The sequence below is a fragment of the Toxotes jaculatrix genome, chromosome 16 (genome assembly GCF_017976425.1).
Source record: "Toxotes jaculatrix isolate fToxJac2 chromosome 16, fToxJac2.pri, whole genome shotgun sequence".
In the NCBI taxonomy this organism is placed as follows: domain Eukaryota; kingdom Metazoa; phylum Chordata; class Actinopteri; family Toxotidae; genus Toxotes; species Toxotes jaculatrix.
Window position 1 is genome coordinate 22,642,325 of NC_054409.1, and position 25,894 is coordinate 22,668,218.

A 25,894-nucleotide genomic window follows, 5' to 3' on the forward strand; every position below is an offset into this window, starting at 1 on the left:
TCAAACTAACATTTTTTTTATTAGTATTGAAGGTTACAGAGCATCAGATTTGTTTTTCTATCAAAATACCGATGATCAAAATTTAAATATGAATTCAATGGTATTAGCGGCATTAGCAAATGCGATCCATCTCCCAGTTGTACAGTAAATAATCAACATTTCATGGAGTTCATCAGGTGAATTAAGATGCATCATTTCGTACGTTCATTTGGGAATTTTACAGGTCTGTTATTTTCTGACTGTTTCATAAAAGTTTCTGGGAAAGAACCATGTGGTTTGGAACTAATTACAGGAAAAACACACTAAGTTCTGAGATTGTTATTTTAGTAAATTCAAGCTGGTCATTAACGACTTACAGATGAATTTACAGGAAAGAATTTGTTCAAATTTCTTTTCATTACTGGAAACTTTATTGTTCATTTATGCAGAGTTGTATGTTTGGGTTTCAGAGATATTTCACACTCTGCATGTGTAGCTTATCTGCTATCCTCTGAATTAAAGACTCAAAGTTGTGCTGGATTTGCCTTTAGAAATAACCGAGTGCAGCAACTGATCGCGCTGTGTTTTACCTGTAATTACCACCAAATCATATCGCTCTTTCCGGGGAACTTCTCAGGAACGCAGTTGGAAATAAATCAGAATTGAAGGATCTGTAAAATAAAGCGTCACCGTGAGTTTTGAACTAATTCAAACACGCAATGCCACTGAAAATTAACTTCCTGTTACTTCAGGGGATGTGCAGGATGTGGCCTGACGCCTTCTGTCTATGTGCCTTTGACATGCTACTGATTCAGTGGATCCCTTTACACAATTTTACAAATACTGCTCATATGAATACAGCTGTTTAGGTCCCAATAACACAGGTAGTGTTTGTCCATTCACACTCAGACGCAACAGCCACTTTCTCTTAGAAACCAAAACTTGGGAACACAGAAATACAATCTCACACACAACGGCACCAAATCGGGACGGCTACGCGAAATCAGCTAATCGTTTTGATTCTTTGGTGTAAATTTACCGGGTTTGTTTCTCACGTTCAGTGTGACTGCCTCAAGTTTGTGAGTAATTTAGTCAGAGGATACGTAAAGACGAGGGAACGCAGAAGTTCATGACTGCTGGTGAGGTTCGGTGGGGGTGGGGGTGGGGGTATGGGGGTGGGGTTGTGGTGGAGATGAGGTGTAGAGGAGGAGGGGGTCCATGGGTCTACGATCGTTTTTTCCTGCTCTCAAAGTTTCTGAAGTTGGCCGGTCTAATCTTCATCTCTGCAAACTGGATTGAGTATTCGTGGCCCTTCCAGTGGAACCAGTTGATCCCCTGTGGAAAAGCAGAACACACATCATGGGAAAATGGCTCTGAAAGAGCGGTATCTAACACACCAGAGCCGTGTCTGCCTACACAATGCATCCAATTCACCAACGTGGAGCAGATTTGTCTGTAAAAAAATAAAATGTGTTTCTTTTCTTACACTGAAGGTGAAAAGTAACAAAAATGTACCAAAGACTATGGATCATTTGTTGTTGATCGCTCGCATATTTTTTATAAATACCAGAAAATATCTGTGTTTTTGAAAATCCTGTGAAATGCGTTACAAAAACACTGGGCTATAAGGTCCCTGTGCGTTGTATGGTACTTAATTTATTGAAGAAAGTGTAAGGTTAGGACCCCAGATAAAGAATAACTGATGGACTGACACGGTATCTTGACACGCACCTTACTGTGACTGTTGTCGCCGTATTTTCCCATGAGGTTGACACGATGACAGTTTTTGTACCAAAAAGCACCTTTGTAGGACAAGGCGCAGTTGGTGACGGCGATATCATTATCGTTGTCATAGGTGGAGAAAGGTCGACCCTGGTGGTAAGTCATGGAGTCACCTGATAAAGATAAGAATCGATTAGTAAAAGCTCCGAAAACACAGGTCATGGGTCAATCATTGACTCAGAGCACGTGAACGTAAGAGAGTCAGCAGATGATCGATTAGCTTTAGCTTAGCATAAAGACTGGAAACAGGGGGAAACAGCTAGCCTGCCTCTGTCTCCCTATCAGCACCTCTAACACTCACCGATCAACATGTTATGTCTTGTTTGTTTAATCTGTAAAGTGTAAAAATGACAAACTGGGGTTTCACAGGGGATCATGCGCCTGACTGTCTCTTAGCCGGCTGCAGTGACGGTAAACCTCCAGGACGTCGTCGCTGCACCCAGCCAGGAAACAGTTTGGTTTTTATGAGATTAAACAAAACTGCCACGTGATGATTTATTTCGCTAAATCTGTTTCCATTGCACTTTGTTTTGAACTCATACACCAACTTTTCCACCTCAGCCAAGCAAAAAAATAAAATCAAAAATTAAAAATCTGTGTAGCGTTTGGCCCTTTCTTTGAGTTTCTGGCATTTTCACGACATGAGCATAGAATCGATCTTCTCGTCTCACCCTCTTCAAAAAAATAAAAACTTCCCAAAATGTGGAACTACTCCTTTAAAGTAACACCTACCTGCTGTTCCGCTATATGCTCCTATGTAGACTTTGTAGCGTGTTCTTGGTTCCGCAATCGTGAACTTGTCATACTGCGCGTAGGCTGATTCCCCCTTGTCCCTCAAGTCCACTCGCAGCTCATAGTGACCAGAGGATGTGATTTTATGGAGGTTGGAGAGACCTGTTGCCCAGAATTAATATGTTTGAATAGGTAGTGAGTGAGAGAGAGAGAGTAAGAGAGAGGGAAAGACGAGAAAAGGACGAGTGCTCTTACCCAGCCAGAACTCATCATTCATGTTACCGAAGCCAGCGGTGTAGTTCTTCCAGTTCCTGAAGAAATCCAGCTTTCCATTCTGGCGCCGGAGGAAAACCTGAGGAGGACCGACTTTCATGAGTGTCACAACAGCTTCACAATAATCATAACAAGCGCGCTCGAGGCCACTGCGGAGCCGTCTATCATTACAAAAACAGGCCTTGCGTAACTGCCGTGGATCCTATTCACTATGACTTATGGTTTCAGCACGGCCTTTAATTGGATTCCAGCAGGTTGATGTCCTCACCATCCATCCGCCGCTGTCCGTGGCCATGTCGCAGTAGACCTGGATGGGCTGGCCGTCCTCTCCTCCCACATAGATGGTGTACAGACCAGAGGTCGTCTCTCCATTCAGCAAAATCTGAGCACAGTCCTTGGGGCGTCTGTACAACTGTCCAACTGAAAAGCACAGGTTATAAAGACATCATCTTAGAGGCCTCAGAGGACACAGCTCCTTTATCTTCATCCCTGTTATGTAAAAAAAAAAGCAGTATACAGTATCATGTGAGAGAAAGGGCCCTGGAGAAAAAAAAGAAGGCTGTGAAAAAGGAAAGAAGGGAAAAATAAAAGGTCTTCCATCAGGAGCAGCTCATGATGCATGAAAAATAAGCACAGGTGATCTGACTGGAATATCAGATTAAACGAAAGGAATCTGCATCAGAGAATCATTAGAATGTGCAGCTGGACTGTTGCGTAACACATCAGAAGTCCCCTTCACGGCTGAGAAATTACCAGCAAGTCTAGCTATGCCGACCGAAGGCGCAAAGAGTTGTGGAAAAAGGACTTGTGTAAAAAACAGGAAAACCACAGTGTAGAAACGCTGCAAAGGTACGACGAGGAGAAGTCCTGCATTCAAAGTCTCAAGTATTAAACACAACAAACACTCAAACACATTGTCAGACAGAGGCTGAAAAGTTGTGTTCACACTTACTGGTGGTGAAGACGGTGGTTATGTGTCGACTCCTCTGGGCTCCGGCGATGGCCTGCAGTTTGACATCATACTCTGTAGAGCCGGTTAGCTGAGTCATGCTGTAAGAGGACGCTGTCGGGCTTAGCACCACTTCCTGAATCCATGGACACAAACACAGAACATTTGCAAAGAGCAAAAAGATTTTGGAGAGTAGAAAATGTATCTAAAACCACGACTGTTGTCCACAGGTGTGAGGATGTACGTACCCTGATGATACCGTCAGCAGAAGAGAAGGTGAGAGTGTAACCGGTGACGGCGGCCTGAGGAGGTTTCCATGTGAGGGTGGCGCTGTCAGTTTGAATGTTTATGGCCATCAGGTCACGAGGAGGGTCCACATCTGCGAATACAACGTCACGCTGCAGAGTTACCATCCATTAAAGCTACAATGACTGATTTATTTTGCTGTGTCGTGAACACAACATCAACATATCATCAGCATTTAGGCAGAGTAAGGAGGGGAGGGGGGAGGTTTCCTGACTACACACACCTGTGGTGAAATCAGTAACAGCAGAGTCACTCTTCTGCGCTTCCTTCATCGCATGAACTCCAACTGAATAGTGGGTCCCTGGAACCAGGGAGCTCATCTCAAACTCCACGGTGTTGCCAGACACGTGCTCCACCACGGGGGACACTGCAAGGCAGGACAAACCCACATCAGCTGATCAAACCGCGCCATCAAAGCAAAGCAAGATTTTACAGATGACCCACGTCTGCTGCTTCGATTTACCGTGAGCAGCAAAAGTGACTGAGAAGAGAAAACAGAAACTCACCTGAATCGGCGCTGTAGGTAATGACGTAGCCATCAACAGTGGCCACAGACGGTTGCCACAGCAACAGGGCTGAAGTGTCAGTGACATTAACCGCGGTCAAACCCTGAGGTCTGTCCAGGGCTGGAGGACACAAACAGGAACACGGTCTCAATGCAATTTTCTGCGAACTGACTCCACATCAAGTGAGAGGGACTGAGTGTGGAATAAGAAAGAAAGCAAACCTGTGGTCACAGAGTCGGTGCTGGGGTCGCTTTCCTCCAGACCCTTCACTGCACTGACGGTCACCTGATAGGTCTTGCCAGGGACCATATTGGGCAGCAAAGCCTCAAACACATTCCCATCCACAGTCGCCGTCATTGGGCTTCCTGTGGAGGAGAGAGAACAACATATGGGTCCTGCACAACAGACCTTTTTTTATCACGATCATAAAAACTCTGTGCTTCATCGATATATGCACAAATCCAAATGTACATGTAGCTCCGTAACCCAGCAGTAAACCACAGAAATGCAATGACCTTGATTGACCTCTTACCTCCTTCAAAGGGCACGTAGGTGATGCGGTAGCTATCCACCGGAGAGCGAGGCATGGACCAGTGAACTATGGCTGAGGAGTCGGTCACTTCAGAGAAGTGAAGCCCTCTCGGAGTGCTCAGGCCTGGCAAAGTGCAAATGGATATGCGCAGACAGGAAAGCAGAGGGAAAAAAAAAAAAGGTGAATTAAAGTGAAGAAAATATGTCCAATAACACTGCAAGAAAAAAACAACAACAGAAAAACCTTTCTGCTTGAGGGGGAAAAAAAAAAAATTAAACTCAAAACAGTTTCCCAGAAGGCCATTTTCCATTAGAGACAGAAGCCTGAACCAGAGGAACAAAGATGATTAGTGAGACTGTGGTTCAGTTCTCTGATGGCAGACTACACACACCCAAACCTCAGAAAGTTTAGTAGTTAGTATGAAACCAAACAATTTGCAGTGTTCTTCATATACCTGTCTGAGCAACCCCAGTAATAGGTTGGGAGCGTTGGTCCAATGTGACACCATAAAGCTCGATTTCATACTCAGTGCCACTCATGAGTCCGGTTAAAACCTTGGTTCGTTCGTCACCGCGGACGCTGTACTCTTGAGGATGGGCTAATCGTTTGCTGTCTCTTATTTTAATCACAAATCTGTCAAACACGTCTTCATCAGCCGTCCACGACAGACGGAAGCCGTCGGCGGTGGTGTCCGAGACAAAGAGGTGCTCCACCTCTGGCTCAGCCTCTGGTTAGACAAGGAGACAACAACGTTGCAGCAGGTTTGGCGTTTTCCCAGAAATATTCATCAACTTCTCACAGTCGGCCAAAGACATCAGTTCAGTTTGGAAGGAGTCAGCAGTCAGGCAAGGAGGTTTCCAGGTGGCAGACAGGGTTATATTCCAGCCTGAAGGCCTTTTTGTCCACCACCATCCATCTGACATGCTCAGGCGTCCGTTAGTGTAAACGAGTCAAAGGCGCACGTTCGGGAGAATTAAAAAGACGAGATGCTTTCTTTTGTAGGCGTTTATTTGTGTCGGTTAACAGGTTCGCATTCCACGAAGAGCCCTAACTGATCTGCTGGAAGGATTTCAGCAAACGCTGGGCTGAGACGAGGTCCCCATGCGTCCTCAAGGCCACCCTCGATGCATTCAGTGCATTCAAAGACAACGAAACAAATGAGATTAGTCAATTCAACGGACATTTCATGCTCAGAATGTCTGTTGATTTATCAGTGTTTTCCTACTTCTGATAATTTTGTTTTATTCAGTGGTTTGTGTCCCACCACTGGAGTTTTGTTTCTTAAATTTTTTTTTTATTTTTTAGCCTGATCGATAACATTAAAAAAAAGATGGCAGCGTGAAAATGAACTTATAACCAATTGGGAAATCTGAAGGAAAACACATTTTAAAATATGAAAACAAACAAATATGCTTGCTCATATTTTGGAGGTAAGAAGAAACAGATGGGAGCGCCACATCTCATCCTCCTGCTGACGAAGCTACATACCAGGAAAACGCTTAAAACAAAGGAAAAGTGAGATCATTCTGGGAAAAGAGCTGTGTTGTAAATTTGTGTTAGGGTTAGATATCAGTACTGAGCTGAAGCCTCACCATCGAAACGTGGCACTGATGATACCTCACATGAAAAGTTCCATTGTTTTTTTATTTTTAAAGCCTGAATGTTATAAACTTCAGCCATTTATAAACCAGCCAGGTTGTGACGGTGAAACTTTCAGTTCAGAATCAGATCAGTTTAATGATCATATATATTTATATGTACATAGTGGTTGCAATAAAATAAGGAATTGCACTTTTTAGTAAGACGAGGGGCCCTGCAGTGCACTCTGAGTGGTACCTGTCACAGCCACTGTTGTCAGAGGCCGAGAGAGAAGCCCCGACCCTGACACCCCGGTCAGCCTGACCTCATATCCTATGCCAGTGATGAGGCCCCAGACGTCCAGGTGACTTTGATTTCCTGGCACAGTGAACTCCTGAGGCTCCAGCAGCCAGCCGGAGTCTGTCACCACTAAGTGAAAATGGCTGAAGCCACCACTAGAGGGGGGTAAATCTTCCTGCTGCAGCTGCTGCTTCACCTCCCACGACACACGGAAGCCATAGGGGGTTATGTTGGAAACGGTCAAGTTTTCCACTTTAGGCAAAGAGGCTGGAGGGGGAGTGGGCGTCATTGTTTCGTGAGCGGGAACAGATGTGGGAAAGGGAAAGATTCCATTAGGAGCGTAATGTGTGCAATGGTTGCAAAAGCAAATCACAGAATCTGTTCTTACTGTGAGGTATCTCTTTTTTTTGTTTGTTTTTTCTAAAGAGACAAAAAGTTTTAGTCAGCAGCTTAAAAACAGAATTCACAGGCCACAGCACATTAAGGGCAAATTTACCACGCACCATAGTGCTTCATATTTATATATCATAGACTGTAAAAATAAATAAATAAATAAAATAAAATGGATGCAACCTTTCTTTCAACACTAAAGGTTTCTAAAGCCACATTTTGAAGCTTGGATTTGATCTTTCTATCTTTCAGCCACTGAACTAAAATGCAGGTGAAAAGCAGTGGGATGTTTTACGGTGAGACAAAAAAAGAAAAAAAAAAAAAGCAGCTGTGAAGAAAAAAGAACTTTCTGAATAGAAATCAACATTAGTGGTACCGCTTCTTATCACACTTCCTGCACAGGCTTCAGCTTTCGGACCTAATTATCACCTGATTCAAAGATTTTAATAAAAGATGAGATGTTCTTAATATCCATATCTGGCCTCTTTTGGGTTAATAAATCAAATGGTTTTTAATGCACTAAGAAAAAAAAAAAAAAAAAAAAAAAAAGGTACCAGATTGTGACGATCAAATTAAACCCAATGGGTGCTTATGATGCGAGTCAAATTTGCTCTTAATGCATTTCAGATTTTAGCTCTACAGATCATAAATATTATTTTAAGTTGCAATAAATATTCTGGTATATTAAGTTAAAAACAGGATCCAAATTTCCCCAAAAGATTTGACTGCAAAACCTCTAAAAACAAACATGGCTTCAGTTTTTCAGTTTACAACAAGTGATGAGAGTCTAAAATATGAGTAAAATACGTAGTACCTGTGACGGCGTGGGCTAACACAGAGGGAGTGCGGCGCCCATGAGAAATACCATACAGCTCAATGTCATAGCCTGTGGCATCCACCAGGTTAGAGATCGTAATGTTACGGCTTTCGCCCGGCAGTCTGAGCTCCAGCGTATCAGACTGCTGCTCGGAGTCACTGACCCGGATAACAAAGCCATCAAAGTGGCCTGACACAGTGCTCCAGGACAGGCTGAGATTATGTGGGCTCATGGATGAAGTGGCTATGGACCCCAACTGTGGGACGTCCTCTGAATGAAAAACAGAACACGGCTTTTCAGTTTGCGTTGCGTGCTGAGGGAGCTGTGACATGTGACAACGTGTTTGGTACACGCGGTTTCAGGGAACGTGCATGTCATGCGGTACCTGTTGAAGCTACGGAGAACAGAGGCCGTGTGCTCTGGCCACCGGCGCTGGCGTACAGCTTTATGTTGTAGCTTGTGCTCGCTTTGAGCCCGGCCATGACCGTGGAGCGCACGTCTCCTGGCAGAGCGCGCCCCATTGCCTGCGAGGGCAAAGCAGACTCTCTGACTTCTACTATAAAGTTATCAAAAGCCTTCTCTCCTGTCCGCCACGACAGAGAGAATCTGTCTGAGGTAATGTTAGAAACAACTAGCCTGGACAAATCAGGCTCTTCAGCTACAGGGGAGAGAAAAATATAGTATATATTCATTTAATGCAACAGAAAGCATCTTTTTAAAAGTCCAGTGTATGAATGCAGACCCAATGCAGATAATAAATGAAGAATATTTAATATTAAGCTAATAATATGTAACCCTATTATTTATAAGACTAATAATAAATAAACATAAAATCAAAATACCTGTTGATGCAACAATACTGACAGCACTTGTTCGGGATCCCTTGTACGTCCCATAGAGGTAGGCTATGTAATCAGTGCTGGGCCTGAGCCCTGTGACGTCATGGGACGTCACATTGTGGGATATGTTATATTCCTTTGGCTCCATCAGCCAATCGGAATCAATAATCTCCAGGATAAAACCATCAAACTCTCCTTCAGTGCCGTTCCACAGGATTGAAAAGCTCTCTGACGTTAAGTTTGAGATATACAGTTTGCCAACCACTGGCTGATTCACTAAAGAAAGAAACCATTATTAGATTTTCATCAAAGTCCACTTTGCAGAACATATAGAAAGTCTAACTTATATACAAAATATGTGGCTAGTAGCTGGTTGGTGTATGTGTATAGTGTTACAGGACACTCACCACCACCAACTTGCAATCCCTGATAGTCAGAGTAGCTTAATAAAAGATTAAATACATGCATATGGAAAGTACACCAGCATAATTCACTTAGCAGCTTCAATTTTAAACCAATTACACCTATTTGTTTTCTCAAAAAACTGTGATAATAAGACAAAACAAACATCTAATGCCAAGAGGAAAGACACAAAAAGCCTTCATGGTAAATATAGCTGAAGAATACTGGCCTGCAAGTGTTGATTTAAATGTGAAAATGTGGTAATGGAAGAAATATAATAGGACTAAAAGTCTCTTTCATGCAAATGGCGCAGGATTTGATTGTGCATTTCATCTGTCGAGTACATGATCAATTCTGCACCAGAGCGGTTCAAAGCAGAGTAGGTACTGCCACACAGAAAGTCAAACTTACAAAACCAGGTTTTCGCATGCGATGACAACTACGTGGTCAGTTACATGCAAGCATGCGGTAGACAATTTAGGCACCGTTCAGACGTAAACAAAGCGGAGTTACTGTTAACCTCAGATTGTTAGCATTTAGCATTTACCTTGATAAGGACAAGGAGGTTTAATCATTTGCCACCTAGTAGTTCAAAAGGAAACGAGGATATTTACTTTGAAGTTCTGCGGAATAACGACAAAGCTGAAGTGTCTCGGTGTCATTCACACAAGCTGACAGAACTCAAATGTCACTACAACTCACTTACACATCCACGGGCAAATGATCCTTCAAGGTTAATCAATTACACACTGAATGAGGGTTGATGGGATGAAATGAGATGGTCACGCTGTCACTGTGTGACGGGCAGAGGAGGGTGAAAGTTATTGGTTTGGCTTTTGCAATCATTGCAGCACATCAGCGTCAAACCTGACCACGATGCAGGGGATGGTAGAGGGGGAGGGGGGGCTTCATGCACTTTGGTAACTGGGATGGAGGCAGCAGTCCAGGGTAAGGGTGAACGTTTGAGGGGGCGTTTGCTCGGCTCAGTGATGAGGCGCGGGTGCCCATCACCCTGCCCTCTCTCAGCTAGACAGAAACAGTGGCTGGAGGGTAAAGAATGGTTCATGGCATGTTGGTTAAGATGAAGCAGTTACAGTACGCTGTGGCCAGGATGTTGGACAGGGATGACAAAACAGGAATTAGGTTATTATGTCGTTCTCGTTTCATGCAGCGAGGCGCTGACGCTCCACTGTGAGTGGGACAACAGAGGGTCTAGTATGTTTCTGAGTATGCTTCACAGATACTGACTGAAATAGAAGGATAGTTTTAAAAAAAATCAGAGGAAAGAAAGAAAGTTAAAGAGTTAGAGGATAAAACTCTGCAACGCTGCAAGTTGCAGGTACCTGTGGTGGCTTCACTGTACACGGGTTCAAGGAAGGAGCCCTGATACATCCCATACAGGCCAACCATGTAGCTGGTGTTGGGATTCAGCCCGGAGATGACCAGGCTGAAAGCGTCTCCAGACAGTGTGAGGTTCTGGCTCTCTGCGAGATTCTCCAAGTTTGTTACCTCAATGACAAAGCTGTCAAATTCCCCACCCGTGGGGCTCCAGGACGCAGTGAAGCCGTCCCATGTAATGTCAGAGATGGTGAGGTTCACCACCTTGGGCTTCAGCTCCTCTGGTAGATAGACAGATCAGAGTGGGGTCAACTGAATGGCAAGATGGATTATAAAAATTACTCTCACATAACTTTTCAAGGCACATTATTCATCATAAAGTACAACAGATTATTAGGGCCACGCTTAGGAAAGAAATTATCAGAGATTTTTCAATTCAAATATGAATTAATAGAATAAAATTGGAAAATAATAATTACTATAGTAATTACATATTATAATTACTATATTACGGCCATTATAACTTAAATTATTACAACTTTTTTCTCAATATTATGACTTTAATTGCAAAATATCTTGCTCAGTATATTATTTATTTATTTTGTGGCCCCAATACTTCATCATAAATAAGAGTCAGACGTTTCAGCAAAAGAAAATATGGGATGAAAGAGGAAAATAAAACTCTGTGGAAAAGAATTTTTACCATGCAACCGTCCTGAGATAGCGCAAAAGAAAAAAAAAAAAAACATGGATGTGATGATAATGGGTTGTGATGAATGCCTACAAAGTAAGAATTTGCTCCATGTACCTGTAGTTGCAAAAACTTTGAGAGGCAAAGTTCGCTTCCCTTCCACCAGCCCTTGCAATGTAATATCAAAGCGAGTAGAGGGAGACAAACCCTCTATTTCTGCCTTCCTCACACTTCCTGGTAACGTGGTCACATGAGCTTGAGTCACCCCCGATGGAGAACCGAGCTCCACCAAAAAGCTATCGAACGCCTCGTCAGGCGCCGACCAAGCCAAGCTTACGCTAGTGGAGGTAACATTTGTGACTCTGAGGTCCCCCAGTGCGTCCAGGTTTGAGCTTTCAGGCTCAGCCCCAGAACTCATCACACCAGTGTCAGAAATGGAAGGAGAATCCGTGTTTACAGGACGGAGGGGGTCTGGGTTTTGAATGGTTTCATTATCCAGGGTGGGCTGTGGGGTTGTTGGGGCATCTTTGATGCTCAGTGTAAGCACATCTGCAGAGGCAGGCCTGAGAGCTACAGTGAATAAAAGCAGGTTAAAGCGTGAATTTGTTACTGGCTCTGCAGACGAGTGAAAGAGAAACAACCTGTGAAGAAAAACTGGGTTAAATAAGAACACAAGAAATAAATCAGATGAAATAACTCAGCACACATTCCTCTCCTTGAGCTACCTTATACCTCTGAAGATTTCATCATAATCTTCATAAAGTGGATTTATGATCCCTGTTTTTTCCAAGTCCCCCTGTTTATATCATCAAGCAACAGCTAAGGCATTAATGGCACCTGAATCAGTGCCATTAATCTTTGAAGGTTCTGAGTAGTCCACCAGAGTGGAAGTACACAGATGTCTTCAAATGGATGGAGAAGCCATGCACAGCCATGTTGCTCCCGCAGACCTACGGAAAGACTGCCGAGTCACTTGTTTGACATGCGAGAGACGCATCGTGTAATTTTCTCTGACTGCTGGAGAATCACTTACTTGGGACTGAAAGCGATGGGTGGTGTGGATGGGATTAGTGGCACAAGGCTTTCAGAGAGTCAAATGGTTGCATATACAAGCTCGAATACAGGGAGAAATCAGGGCAGCCAGTACACTGCAGGCCACTGTACCTGCAGGGTGTAATGGCTCAGGGAGAACACTGTTCCTGCTGCACATTTCTTCTTGTATTTGAATTTAGGGAAGCAAACATTTTGCCGCAGTACTGAAGCCTTGGACAATGAGAGGTGAGATGAGGTCAAATGAGTTTTTTTTTGTGAAAATAAAATCATCTCTGTTGGGTTTGTGTCATGCTAAATGTTATTTAGATGATGGTTACGGTAAAAAAAAATATTTGTTGATGGGAAATCTCGATGAGTAAAATCGCAGCATGCAAATCGTGTCACTGCTCTGATCTAAGAAAATGTCTGACCTCTACGAAAGTTGTTAAACACCATGTGTCGAATCAATAGTCAGTCTAGAAGAGAAGCTTATACCTGTGACTGCAACAGCTTCAAGTAGCGCAGATCTCTGGCTACTTGTTATTCCAAAAAGCTTTATTTGATACTCTGTTGATGCCTTCAGGCCTTCGATTCGAGAGCCAGTGGCATCTCCAGGAAGCTGGACCTCTCTCACATCCCACAAGCGCTGAGTGTCTTTATATTCTACTGCAAAGCTATCGTAAATGCTGTGGGCCTTTAGTCTCCACGAGAGGTCAAATCCGTCAGACGTGATGCCTGAAACAGTCAGCGTTCCAGGCTCATCCTCAGGCCCCGTCCCAGAGAACTGGGACTCAGAGGGGTCTAAATACGCAAAGCTAATGACATTGTCCTCCGAGCCTGTGGGGGTCGTTAGCTCACGGTCGTCTGAGTCAGCTAAATAAAACGTGAAAGAGGCTACAAGAAAAACAAAAAGGCACAAATCAAGAAAGCATCATCTGGGCGCAAGTGCATCTCATTTGCTTCGTGCTCGCTGGCTGCAGATTTACTTCCAGCCCTCAAATCTCCACGCTACTGATTCTAAAACCCAGTGTTTAAAGTTTTAATCCTTAAGATTTCAAGCCCGATTGATTTGGCAACACAGCTGTGGTTACCGGGGGCAACAGTACGCGAGGTTCAATACGACAGCAAACAGTTGCTGAGCAGCTGCTTTGTCAGACAAACAACAGAAGAGCGACTGGTGATCTGTTTACAGTGCAGCCAAACAAACTTGCGTTGTTCTAACACAGAAGTCAGTGAAAAATAATTGATTTCATGCTGCAAGAAGTCACCAGCAGTAAGAAATGTTCTGGTTGCATTAGCAGTAATCGTACAGCTCTGATGTTTTATTGTGCTTTAACGTGCTTTGTTTTGTTGGGTATCGCTACTGCAGAAAAAAATAAATGGGGTTTGATCTCATGAAAATCTTAAGGATTATAACTTTAATGTTGCAATGAAGAATATATACAATCACTGATCCCTTCACTCAACCCCACACTGAACTCAGCAGCTGAAAGAAAAAAGGAACAGCCCCTTTCCTCTGTATTAAAAACAGCATATTTTACATGACATCTATTTTGTTTTTTCTTTAAAGGCATGTGTTATCATTTATTCTTTGATCGAATCATGTCAAAACTGCTCCCTACCCACCTGTCGTTGCAGTGAGGGTGACAGGTGAGCTCCTCTTGTGTCCCTTGTCTGCAGTCAAAGTGAGAGTGTAGCTCATTCCAGGGGTCAGGTTGGACACGACGTGGCCAGTGGCGGTGGGTGGGATCTCCACCTCCTCTACCTGGCCATCTCTGGAGGCGTACACCAGCCTGTAGCCACTGACCTTGGCCCGAGGCTTCTCCCACCTCAGAGAGAGGGAGGTCTCCGTGGACTCAACTTCCTCAAAGTCTGTGGGAGGATCGATGTCTGAAAGAAAAGACACGAAAAGGTAAAACAAAGCAAAAAAACAAAATACTATTGGTTTCATTTCATCACCCGAGTTGGACATCTGTGCATTAATGAAGGGGTGTGCAGGACGAGTATTTGGACAGCTGCTCGGGAGCATCTCTCACCAGTTGCAGCATTTGCAGTAGCTGGGAGGCTCTCTCTCTCATTTTTCACACCGGTCACACCGATCCCATACTCCGTCCCCGGCTTCAGCCCTGCCACACAGAGAGACAGAAGGACAGTTACCACTTGGTACGACGGACTCAGATTCAAGCTTGGAGGTTGTGTGTGGTCATACTTGATAAGCGTTCATCTATGTGACCCTCACCTGTGATAGTAGCTTTTGTGGTGTCTCCCGGTCCTTGTGGGAACACTTCCTCGCCATGAGTCGCTCCAGAGATGGGGCTGTATTTCACCCGGTAGCTGCCGACGTCAGCCTGACTGTTAGTCCACTCCAGAGTGATGCTGCTGTCTGTCTGGGACACGGCCTGCAGGTTCCTGGGGGCATCCAGTCCTAAGAGAAATATATTTATAATCATATCACTTGCTGCGCACAAACTTTAGTATGAAATGTGAAACCATACATGTGCATGCAGCTTTAAAACCATCACAATCCAACCTGTGGTGAACGTGGAGGTGACGGGGTCACTGGTGACGTCCCCGCTCCTGGACACGAGTGACACCGTGTACTCGGTGTCTGGCCTCAGACCGTCAACGCTGTACTGCTTGTCCGGGGGGAAGATCTCTGCGCTGTTTTCGTCGGAGGGGTCTGAGGTGGGCCCGTAAAACATGGTGATTCTGTCAATGGGAGCCACTGGCTGAGACCAGCTCACCAGTGCTGCGGAGTCCGTCACATCCTTCACCTCCACCTGCCGGGGGCCGTCGATCTCTGGGGTGGAAGTTCAGGTGAGGGTGAAAAATAAATGTACAGGCAGGAAATAGCTGACTAAGCCAACTCAACTTGGCTCTCTCACAAGACAAAGCACAAGCTTGGGTCAACACAGGAAAGGCCATCATGAAATATAACGTGATTCCCTTTCACTCTGGCATTGTGTTTAATACCCGACAAACCTCCTGTGTTTACATGTGTGGGGGAGACATCTTTTCTCTCCGTCTCTGAGCTGAGCTAAAAGGACCTCCGGGGGGTAAACGGGTACAGAAGGCTTTAACCTTATTTCTATCACTCATTTCTGGGAGCTGTGTCGAGTTTCAGCTCATACAAATAAATGACATCAGAGGTGAAATGGTGCGACACGCGGGGCGGTCCATCGACACAGACTTGTAAACCAAATGGCTTTTCCATGCACAAAGACGACTGTTTGGCCTGGCGTGCCATATCGATTGCATAAAGAGCTGGAGGAGAGTCGCAGTGTAATGTATGGAGTAACACTGCAATAAAAGTTTCAGCGAGCGGGGGACAAGAGCTACGGGCGAGATTTAGTGAAAGAGAAAAAAAAACAACTATTACATGGTCATGCTAGGCTGAGATTCAATTTGTTTGAGTTATTACTCTTTACCTAAAATCTGTTAGATGGAACTTCGCAGAGCCAGCGGGGATTTCCTGTTGTTACTCTTCTTTTTGTTATGGGATTTCACTCTTTTTTTTTTTTTTTTACTCTGTGCTCAAGTGATGTAGACATTATTATCTGTACCCCACCGAACCTCTAACAACTGCCAGACAGAGCAGGAATATGACGTGATCATGCAACCTCTGAGTAAAACTTCGCCATGATAAGCTGGATTCTCTCCTTAGTGTTTATGTTTGAACATCAATCATTTCACCAGTGGACTCGGAGTAAATGTTTGTTTCCAGAAACTGAAACTCACTGGTAGTGACCGTTTTGGTTGTTTGGGGTCCTCGGGTGTTGTTCTTGATGATGTTGATGGAGACTTCATACTCCTGTCCTGGTCCAAGGCCTGACTGGAGAAACTCGGTTTGAGAAGGTGGGAGGGTGCTCGCGACTTTTCCATTTGCTTCTTTCTGCACGGACGCACAACGCATAAACCAATGTCAAATATCCTGTTAGCGGCATCCACACAAGAAATCATGCGCTGACTGTGGTAGTCTTGATTATTCTACAAAGTCCAATTCAGGTTCAGCTGGTCAGCATTTAGATTTCTCCCACGCCAGATTTTTTTTTAAATAACTCCAAGCATATTTTATTTGGATTCTCCTGAGTGCAGGGCCATATTTTACAGACAGACATGAGATCAACCTCTTGCCTCTCAGCGAGAACACAGATGAGTGTATATCCCCACTGTGCTGAGTAAAATAATCAAGTTGCTCCAGCAGAAATCGACCTGTGCTAATTCTCTCAAATGTTAAGTTTAAAGAGACCACACTACTAAAAAGTTTGTTCCTGATTTCCACAACAACCTGATTATCACACAGCCCATTATAAAAACTAGCATGAAGATCAGGAGAGGAGAATATATTTAAAAATGGGTAAAAATGGGAAAAAAAAAAACATGCCGTATCATCTGGCACAGAAATTTCACTGGCTCGGATTCTCAGCAAAAGATTTACCCACAGTTCTATGACATCCAGATTCACCCTCACTGAAATTTTCCATATGTCAAATCAATTTTACTGGTTTGCATTGGCATTGAAATAAATCCACGTTTTGCTGACACTTCCAATAAGCTGGCATATCTTATCACTTCTCACTTTTTTTTCCCTCCCCTCATCGCTTAATAAAACCCCGGGCAACCCTTCAAAAGAGACGGGGGCAGACTGACCGTGTTGCGGAAATAGATCTCCCAGCCATCAAAGGAGATGTCCAGCTGGTCCCACACTACCTCTACTGAGGTCTCTCTCACCGACTTGAACCTTAAACCCTCTGGCTGTGGGAGATCTGGAGGGACGGAAACAAAACAAAAAAAAAAAAAAATCAAAACAGCTGTTAACCTTTTTTCTGTAGGTATTCTCAGGGAAACCAACACGGAGACTGTGAGGTACCTGTGGCGACCCTCGCACTGACAGGGACGCTCCTCTTGTTGCTCAGAACGGCGTAGACACTGATCAGATACTCGATGCCGGGTTCAAGCTCTTTGACGGTGGCAGAAGTTTGGTCTCCGGGCACAGTGAACTCCTGGAGAAGACCACCGGGACTGGTGGGCACGTACGTCACAAGGTACTCTGTCACCAACATCTCATTGTTCCAGGACAGGTCCACTGTGTCGGCGGTGACCTCGCCAACAGTGAGGTCCTTTGGCGGAGACACTGGAAAAGTGGGAAAAAAAAAAAGGGAAACTTTACTGTGGGTGGTGCCTTGGACAGTTTCTCGTGCCCTCAATCGGTAAATATCCACCACGCAGAACTAATGCAAGCTCCAGAGCCACATCTGGCTGTGGTGTGAAGAGCTGCCAAAAAAGTGCGAACAAAGTGTAGACAATGGCAACACACAAACTCAGAACCTCTTTTATATTCACCAAAATAGTTTCTCAGGATGAGTGGTGAGTGAATTTTGAGAACAGAAGGAAATTACATCACTCTGGATTTGCGTTTATAGTACATCTAGTTGACACATGGAAACTGTCAGGAAACCGTGAGCTGCCAGATCCTTTTCTTGTGTATTTGTGCACTGAACCCGAACTGAGCCTCTTACCTTCTGAGCAGTCCTCTCCGATGTATCCCTCATCGCAGGCGCACCGACCGTTCACACACTGGCCTTTGTCCTGGCAGTTGTTGAGGCAGCTCAGCTGTGCACAGCTTTCTCCTTCATATCCGCTCTCGCATGTGCACCTCCCATTGATGCAGCGCCCCCTGTTGTTGCAGTTATCTGGACAGGCGAGCACGGAGCAGTCATCTCCAGAGTAGCCCTCCTGGCAGACGCACTTGCCGTCTGCACAGTAACCTCTGGACAGGCAGTCGTTGGGACACGCTTTCTGACTGCAGTCTTCCCCGGCGAAGCCTTCGTCGCAAACGCACTGCCCATCGATGCAGCGGCCGCGGTTTCGGCAGTTGTTCGGGCAGCTCAGTTCGCTGCAGTCCTCACCGGTGAAGCCCGCATGACACACGCAGCGTCCATCAATACACTCCCCGCGGCCGTAGCAGTTTGAGGGGCAGGTCCTGATGCTGCAGTCCTCCCCAGCGAAGCCTTCCTCGCACACACACTGGCCGTTAACACAGCGCCCCCTGTGCAGGCAGTTGCTCGGACAGGAAAGCTCGGAGCAATCGTCTCCCTGGAAACCGACGTCGCACGCGCACTGTCCGTTTATGCACTGGCCTCTGTTGTTACAGTTGTTCGGACACGTCAACTGGCTGCAGTCCTCGCCTTGGTAGCCCGTGTCGCAGATGCACATCCCATTGAAGCACGTACCTCTGCCGTTACAGTCGTTGAGGCAGGTGAGCTGGGAGCAGTCCTCTCCGCTGTAGCCGGCAGTGCACACACACCGACCATCGACACAGAAACCGTTGCCTTGACAGTTGTTGGGACAGGTGCGATCTCCACAGTCCTCCCCGGTGTACCCCTCCTCACAGTAGCAGGTGCCGTTGAAACAGCGTCCACGGTCGTAGCAGTCTTTGGGACAGATGAGCTCGGAGCAGTCGAAGCCGGTCCAGGGCTCATCACACACGCAGTCTCCGTCATAACAGCGGCCGCGGCCTCGGCAGTTGTTGAGGCACTTGCTCTGAGAGCAGTCTTCTCCAAAGTAGCCGTCTGAGCAGACGCAGGCGCCGCCCACACACCGGCCGTAAGCGCCACAGTCCACAGGGCAGACCTCGAGTGTGCAGTCCTCTCCAGAGAAACCCTTGAAGCACTCACACTTTCCGTCCACGCAGCGGCCCCGGTTCTGGCAGTTACTGGGACACTCGGGCTCAGTGCAGTTGGGTCCTTTCCAGCCAGGCTCACATACACAGCCGCAGGATTCAGCGCTGTAGTTTCCGTGGCCGTTACAATAAGGTTTTGTTCCCACAGCACCTTTGATAAAAAAAAGTTTTTTTTAAGTTTTTATTTTTCAGTATTCTTTTCTTTCACTATTCACTGAGAAATCGTCCCAGGCTTATTTTGGCAACTACTGAAGAAGACTTTCACTGATATTGCAGTAACTGCATGTTGTGTTTTTTTTGAGCCAAATAAAGCTCCATTCAAATTCACTGAGAAGTTCTTAGTCTCTACTGTTTGAGAAAAACTTACACCACCAGAATTTCTAAAGAGCTCCCCACAACAGATGGACGGAACAGATGTGCTTTATACGAAAGGAGACTCACGGGGTTATGCCGTATTCCTAATGGAGCACTTGCAAATGCAAAATAAAGAGAAATAAAGGATTATTTTACTGCGGAGGCTGTGATGCAAATATGCATGACAGCCTAAACACACCCACCTGTGACCTGTGCGCTGCAGCAGGACCCGTCACTGTTGCACTGATCTCTCAGAGCTGAAACTTCGCCTTCGAGCATCTCCAGTCTGCTCATGAGGTCTTTCAGGCCAGGCAGTGAGTCCGTGCAGCCACACGCCTGCCGGGGTATGTTGATACGGTGGGTGAACACGATCTGGTTCTCCCCATCCATGGTGTGCTCACTGATGTGATGGCCCGAGGAGGCCGGTGCATCTTTGGGATGGAGCTCCGTGCTCTCTGGCTCGTCCAGGTTCACTGAGCACAGGGAACTGGCGGGAACATTGATGTTGTAGACGTGGTTGAAAACCACAGGATGGTCAGCTCTGGGGAGGGTGAGGTTATGCTCTGTCGGGGAGGCCAGAGTCTGTCGCCGATGCCGCAGGATTTTCTTCACAAGCCCAGCGTTTGATAAACTGAGCAGAGCAGTTAGGAGGAGGCAGCCCAGAAGGCTTCTTGCACCCATGCTAGGTGTGGGATGTGGATTCAGTAAAATAAATATCAGTTTGAACCTCTGACTATAGGCCAATCCTGGTTAATGGTGAAAGTTCTGAAAAACAGACAGAAAACACACAATCAGACAAATGCAATTTCAATGTAGTATGTAAAGCCGAATATTCAACATTCAATAAAACGTAGAGTTCACCACAGAGAGGTGTACTGCTGTTTCAGAAAGAATTTCATACCAAAGAATCCACAGTTGTGCTGGCACGTCAGCTTCGTTCACAGTATTGCAACACAAATATCTGAAAAGTATCAGCTGTTTTGCGTGTTACGGGATTTAAGGGCCAACACGCTGCAGTATCTATAGGTGCAATGGACTAAAATAATGTGAAAATCTGGAGAGAGAAAAAAAAAAAAGTCATAATCCATCCTGTGCACACCACTGCTCCTCGCCCACGAACTGCACAGATGACTCCATCAGCTGGACACGAAGAAGACTATAATTTGTGGGAGACAAACTAGAACTAATGACAAGCTTCATCCTCAGCGTGGGAAAGCCTCCTTGGATTACTCTGTGTTGAGTTTCCAAAGGGTCTGGGGTAAGCACAGGATAGTGAAAATCAATACAAAGGCCCACACTGACGTACAGTACCGGCTTCTTCCTCACGACTGGAAACATTTTGCCTCAAAGATTTTTTTATTATGATACACCAAAAGCAAGAATTATCTAAAACAGCCTCAAACAAATGTTGACCACGTTGGTCTGCTGCTACGTCTGGGAGGCAGCAAACTACACCTCCGTAAGAGGGGCTGAATCTCTGCCAGTGATGGAGACGCTGGTCCAGATTTTTTTAAAAGTTTTTTTTATTGGTAGCTGCTGACAGTGCTCGCACGTGCAAACCGATGAAAAATGACTTCAAGAAGGGAATGGTTCATCCAGTTTTAGATATGAAAAGACACGTGGTGCACTCGGATTTAGGTTCTCATGAACATTGCTGGAAAGTATTAAGAGAATGCTGAGCTGTTGTATCTCGGTGTTTGTTACATCTCAGCGTAACCATGACTGCATTTTCTTTTTTCCTCTTTTTCCCCCCTTGACACTCGTTTATTTATGAGAACATATTTTATCCTCCAGTGATACAAAATCATAACAGAACAGCAACCCCACACATAAATAACCTCTACTCCAACCCATACCTGTGTCACCTCCAATATCAATAAAAAACTAAATAAATAGGGATGCAAAGAAACCGACATAAAACAAGCTAATATTTACACTAAGTTTCTGAAGAAAAAAAAAAAAGTTTGTCACATGATAAAAACAAAACCTGCCTCACAATTCAGAATCCCATCCAGATTTAGATCAATTTACAAACCGTGGACTGAAAATGTTCCAAAGAAGAAGCAAACGGGGCCCAAAAATCTTCAAAAATCTACGAAAATTCACCGTTAATCATTTCACTAGGGTCCGGCTGTTGACATATTTAAAACTATTTTACAAATTACCTCAATCCCTATGAAACCATCTGTAATAACTGCTTTCTTTGGCGTCACACACACACACACCCGGGTCACCAAATCCTATGAAAGACTTCACAGTGTTTGTTATACTTTCAGCTCGATGCCTGATTCTTGGCAGGTGGAAGTTTACCACGCCACGTCGTATTCACCTATTCTTCTTTCTACATTTGACTTTGAACCACAGGATTAATGTTCGTGACAAATCAGCTGTATTTCACAGTAATCACTGGAATCTCTCCATCTAAACAGTCCATCCCGTAGGATACTCTAGCAGAATATGAGAATCTCAGTGGACTTTTAAGTGACAAATTATAGTCACTCGTCCACATTAATGGGCAGGTTGGGCCTGTGCGTATTTACATTTTGTTCAAAATTATGCAGAGGACTATGATGGATTTTCCAGTAAGGAAAGGCTCGGATTTAAATTTGGGAAAAACCACTATAGCAGATCAAGAAGGGATCAAGAGACCATGGTGTGACAGGTTGTGGACTATCAGCCATCAGTTATTGAAAACCAGCATGTGCTCCATGAGCTGGCAGGGAGACTGGTGGTTTTAGTTTAGAGCTCATGATGGCTGGACTTTCTATTTTTTCTGGTTTGTTTTTATCCTGTTATACTTGTATGACAGGCAGCATTCTGAATTCCCCGCATTAAAACGGTGAGAATGAAAAACAGTTTCCATCACTGTCACCACAGGGCCTCTGTAAGCTTCTGAGTCTCATCAGTCCCCTTTTCTTTCCTTTATCGTCTTGAACTTCGACCTCACCTCCGACCTGACCCTTCTTTCTTCACATGCCCCTTGCCAGCATTTACACACCCCTTCGCGTAATCTGGCAGGGCACAGATATAAAAAACTGAGCTAGAGTTTCACAAGTTTCACAAGTTCTCGCACATCTGGTGAGTGGAAGGATAAAGGTAGGTTATGGCTGGTGTTGTAAATCTGAAAACTAGGTCCCGAAATATGTTTCTGATCTCCCACTAGAAAACTTTACAAGACGCAAAGACTGATAATTTGCAGTCTTAGAGGCAAAGAACGAATCCTTTAAAATCCTCAGCATGGCTCTCGCCACATTTGTGTGGGGCAAAGATGCTCTAAGCTTAGCTTCATAGGTGCCTCAAAGAAGCTGTTCTACATCGGTTACAAAAAAAAATAAAGCACCCTAATTTCTTTTCTTTTAAAATCAGGATATATGCAGCGTTCAACAAACTAAATGTAAAACTTTAAGGAGCAATATTAAATGCAATTTAACATCTTTTTCACAGTGATTCCAGTCAAAGAATGAAAAACAGCGGAGACCATACATAAAAATTTCTAGAAATATATTTAAATATATTTAAATGATGAGACCTGGACCAACGTTAAGTGACAGAAAACTGATGGATAGATGAGCTAATTGGAAAATAAATCATTTGTTAATTGAATTTATTATTCCAATTTATTAAGAAACGACTGAACAGCCTCCTGCACAAGTTGTGAAATTTCAGACTTCTAAGACCTTTTTTTTTTTTTTGAGGGAAGTGAATTCAGTGTTTAAGACTTTTCCAAACCTGCAGGTGTGCTGTTTATACAAAGGCGATTTGTCGGCTGCTGCCACTAATCTATATTCACAGACACTGCAGTGTTAAATGCCTACAGTAAAAGGCCAAGAATACGTCATTCAGAGCAGCTCTAGGGGTTGACCGAGGACACCTCATTTGACTACGGGGACATGGGAAGACAATTTGGAGAGAAAATTGAAATAAATATAACCTGTTCGCTAAGCTATAATCCAGAATTGCTGTAGCTTTAGTGCTCTTCCCCCATGCTGGCAGCAAGAAGGGAACTTTCCCGCGTGGAAAAGAGAAACTGGGAATGTTGGCCCTGGACTGAGGACATCTGTTTTGCCTAGTCAAAGAAAAAAAAAAAGCACCAAGGTACTTGTCCTGTGTCCAGACAATAGCTCGGTTACCTCTACCTTCAACAAAACTGAAAGCAACCACCACATGCATTATTTGATGGATAATTTGTTGTGTCTGACCATCCCTTATCCGTGCACTCACCCAGACGAGGGACTGCTTCTGTGATATAAACCATCTACATCCATGAGAACAATACAAGCACAGCATGTCTGGACACACTTCTTATGGAAAGCATTTGTGGCTGACAGCAGCGTGGCAGGACTCTGGATAGCGGCGAACATTAATCCAGTGCATCTGCTGCTTGTTTGTTCATCTGTGATATTTTAGCGTTTTTTTTTATTTTTTATTTTCCGTGAACGGCAAAGTGAAAGTGCAAAGCCTGGTTCTCAGTGCATCTGGAACAGCTGGAAATCATCAAAAAAAAAAAAAAAAAGTTAATTGGAGTAGTTACTGTAGCCGATAACAGCAATAACAGAAATTGCAACACCTCATTAACAGATTGCAAATTTCCCCTCTGCTACACATCAGATCTCCTGAAGCGGTCCGTTAAGAATAATAAACCTGAGCTTCATTCTGTCCGTAGGTGAGCTGGGACAGGAAGCAGACTTCAGTTTCGACAGCAGGTATGAGCTCTCTCCCCCAAAACTAAGATATTTAATAAGTGATGTGTTTTTCTTAGATTATTAAACAATAAGAGTATTCAGCTGTTTTGACAATTTAATGTTGTGCAGGATCACAGAAGCTATTCCTCCACTGGTTAATGCTGATTTTAATTATCTAGAAATACAACTGCTCACAAACAGTCATCTATCTGTGCTCCGTCCCACAACTAACACACCTGAATCTGGACAGATTTACAACGTTAAAGGCCTCGCATGCTGACACAGACCCTCAGGTTATCTAATAACATTCACATACATGGTGAAGTATTCACTACAGTCAGAATTATAACTTATTAAAATCTAGCTTAAGAAAAAAAAAACACGGACATGGATTATCGGGCAAATAACCGAGTACAATGCCCTCACTGACCCTCGCTGTCACCACTTTCAGGCCACACAACTACACCTCTGTTTCTGCACTGACCTTGGAATTTGGGACAGTTCTCACACACTTTCCATAAAACGCAGAGGCGTGCGATGCTGAATTACGATCAACCCCTGTCTCTTTGTGTAGAGGTCACACAGAGGGAAACAGTGTAGGACGAGCCCTGGGGGATCTCCGGCTACTAAACCAGCTGTCCCCCCTCCCGACAGGGGTCTGTTCACCAAGACACCTTTCAGACTCTGCTGCACAGACACATCCCAGGACACCCAGCACATAGCAGAGAGGCTGTAAAACATCCTGGCCTAAATAGCTGCGGATGGGATGTGATGTGTGTTTTCGATATGAGCTGAAGAAATGTGGAGAGTGGGATGAGTCTGTACATCAGAGGAGCTGGATGATTATAATCTTCTTCAGCTGAAATATTCATTTCTGCTGAATGCGGGCTGGAACCGGTGACTCAAACCCACCACACAAAAGGATAAAACAGAACTTAAAACCACTGTAAGCCAGACTTTGATTTCAATTAAGCAGAGCTAATGGACTGAATGGATGAGGGTTTTTTTTTTTTTCTTCTCCTTGCCCACACTCGCAAATCCTGCACCGTCACCCACTTTTCCCTTCGTTTAATCTCCGCGATGGAAAAATTACACACAATGACAACTGAACTGCATGGCTCAAGGTAAAGTGATGAATCATCAGGCTGCAAAACCAGACAGAGGGATACCAAACATCTTTTTTTTTTTTTGCCCCCCGCCTGCACAAACACACACACAGATGGAGAGTTATATTACTTTTTTTTTTTTTGAAGCATTGATCTACAACCTGACAAAATTTGTGAGAATCTTTTTTTGGCGTGAAGCGTGCTGGCTGCTGGCCCTTCCACTCAGGTGATCAAAGCTGTGGATAACTCTCCCACATGTTCACTCCCTCAGCAGTCAGTCATCACCTCTGATCTCTCTGCGTTGGCTTCTATGCGCGCCTGAACGCGGAAGAAGTTGCAGTATACCCCAAGAATGTACTTGCAATAAACTATAATCGATGCCTTCTGGAGTTGTAGTAACCTCCACTAGACAGAAATCTACTGCTAAAGTAACAACAAATGATGTATGTGACTGCAACTACTAATGTCTAAGATTTAAGGAGAATCATTTCCTTTCATTTTTAAGGCAATTCAACTCAAAGAGCTTAAAGAAAACAAATGAGAAAGTCGGGAAAATCGACGTTTGCCACATGAAATCCAGGGAAAACATAAATACACCTTCTTACCTGCACTGGTGCAATCGAG

General features: G+C 44.5%; 1 protein-coding gene across 5 annotated transcripts; it reads right to left on the bottom strand.

Moving 5' to 3' along the window:
• On the bottom strand, positions 1–25,894 carry zmp:0000000846 (tenascin). 5 transcript variants are annotated; one of them, XM_041058877.1, is made up of 25 exons: positions 25,876–25,894; positions 19,686–20,247; positions 17,966–19,279; positions 17,317–17,580; positions 17,097–17,212; positions 16,185–16,338; positions 14,977–15,246; positions 14,686–14,871; positions 14,483–14,572; positions 14,073–14,336; positions 12,942–13,340; positions 11,532–11,984; positions 10,729–11,004; positions 5,514–5,786; positions 5,060–5,182; positions 4,749–4,892; positions 4,528–4,647; positions 4,245–4,388; positions 3,964–4,094; positions 3,719–3,851; positions 3,035–3,186; positions 2,749–2,845; positions 2,494–2,655; positions 1,711–1,874; positions 1–1,314 (listed from the first exon to the last, which is right to left on the bottom strand). In XM_041058877.1, exons 2-25 carry the CDS (start codon positions 20,161–20,163, stop codon positions 1,204–1,206), a joined length of 6,018 nt encoding a protein of 2,005 aa, XP_040914811.1. In that variant the 5' UTR covers positions 20,164–20,247; positions 25,876–25,894; the 3' UTR covers positions 1–1,203. The 5 variants fall into 5 exon arrangements, with proteins under 5 accessions (XP_040914811.1, XP_040914812.1, XP_040914814.1 ...); XM_041058878.1 differs by lacking the exon at positions 12,942–13,340; XM_041058880.1 differs by lacking the exons at positions 11,532–11,984; positions 12,942–13,340.

What these genes read in the sequence shown, in the direction of transcription:
- zmp:0000000846 (XM_041058877.1), bottom strand. Translation starts at nt 20,163, where the DNA reads ATGGGTGCAAGAAGCCTTCTGGGCTGCCTCCTCCTAACTGCTCTGCTC. An exon ending in CGGAGAGGACTGCTCAGAAG is followed by an intron (nt 17,581 to 17,965) that starts GTAAGAGGCTCA and finishes CCACTTTTCCAG; the next exon opens with TGTCTCCGCCAAAGGACCTC. An exon ending in CACCTCCACGTTCACCACAG is followed by an intron (nt 14,872 to 14,976) that starts GTTGGATTGTGA and finishes TATTTCTCTTAG; the next exon opens with GACTGGATGCCCCCAGGAAC.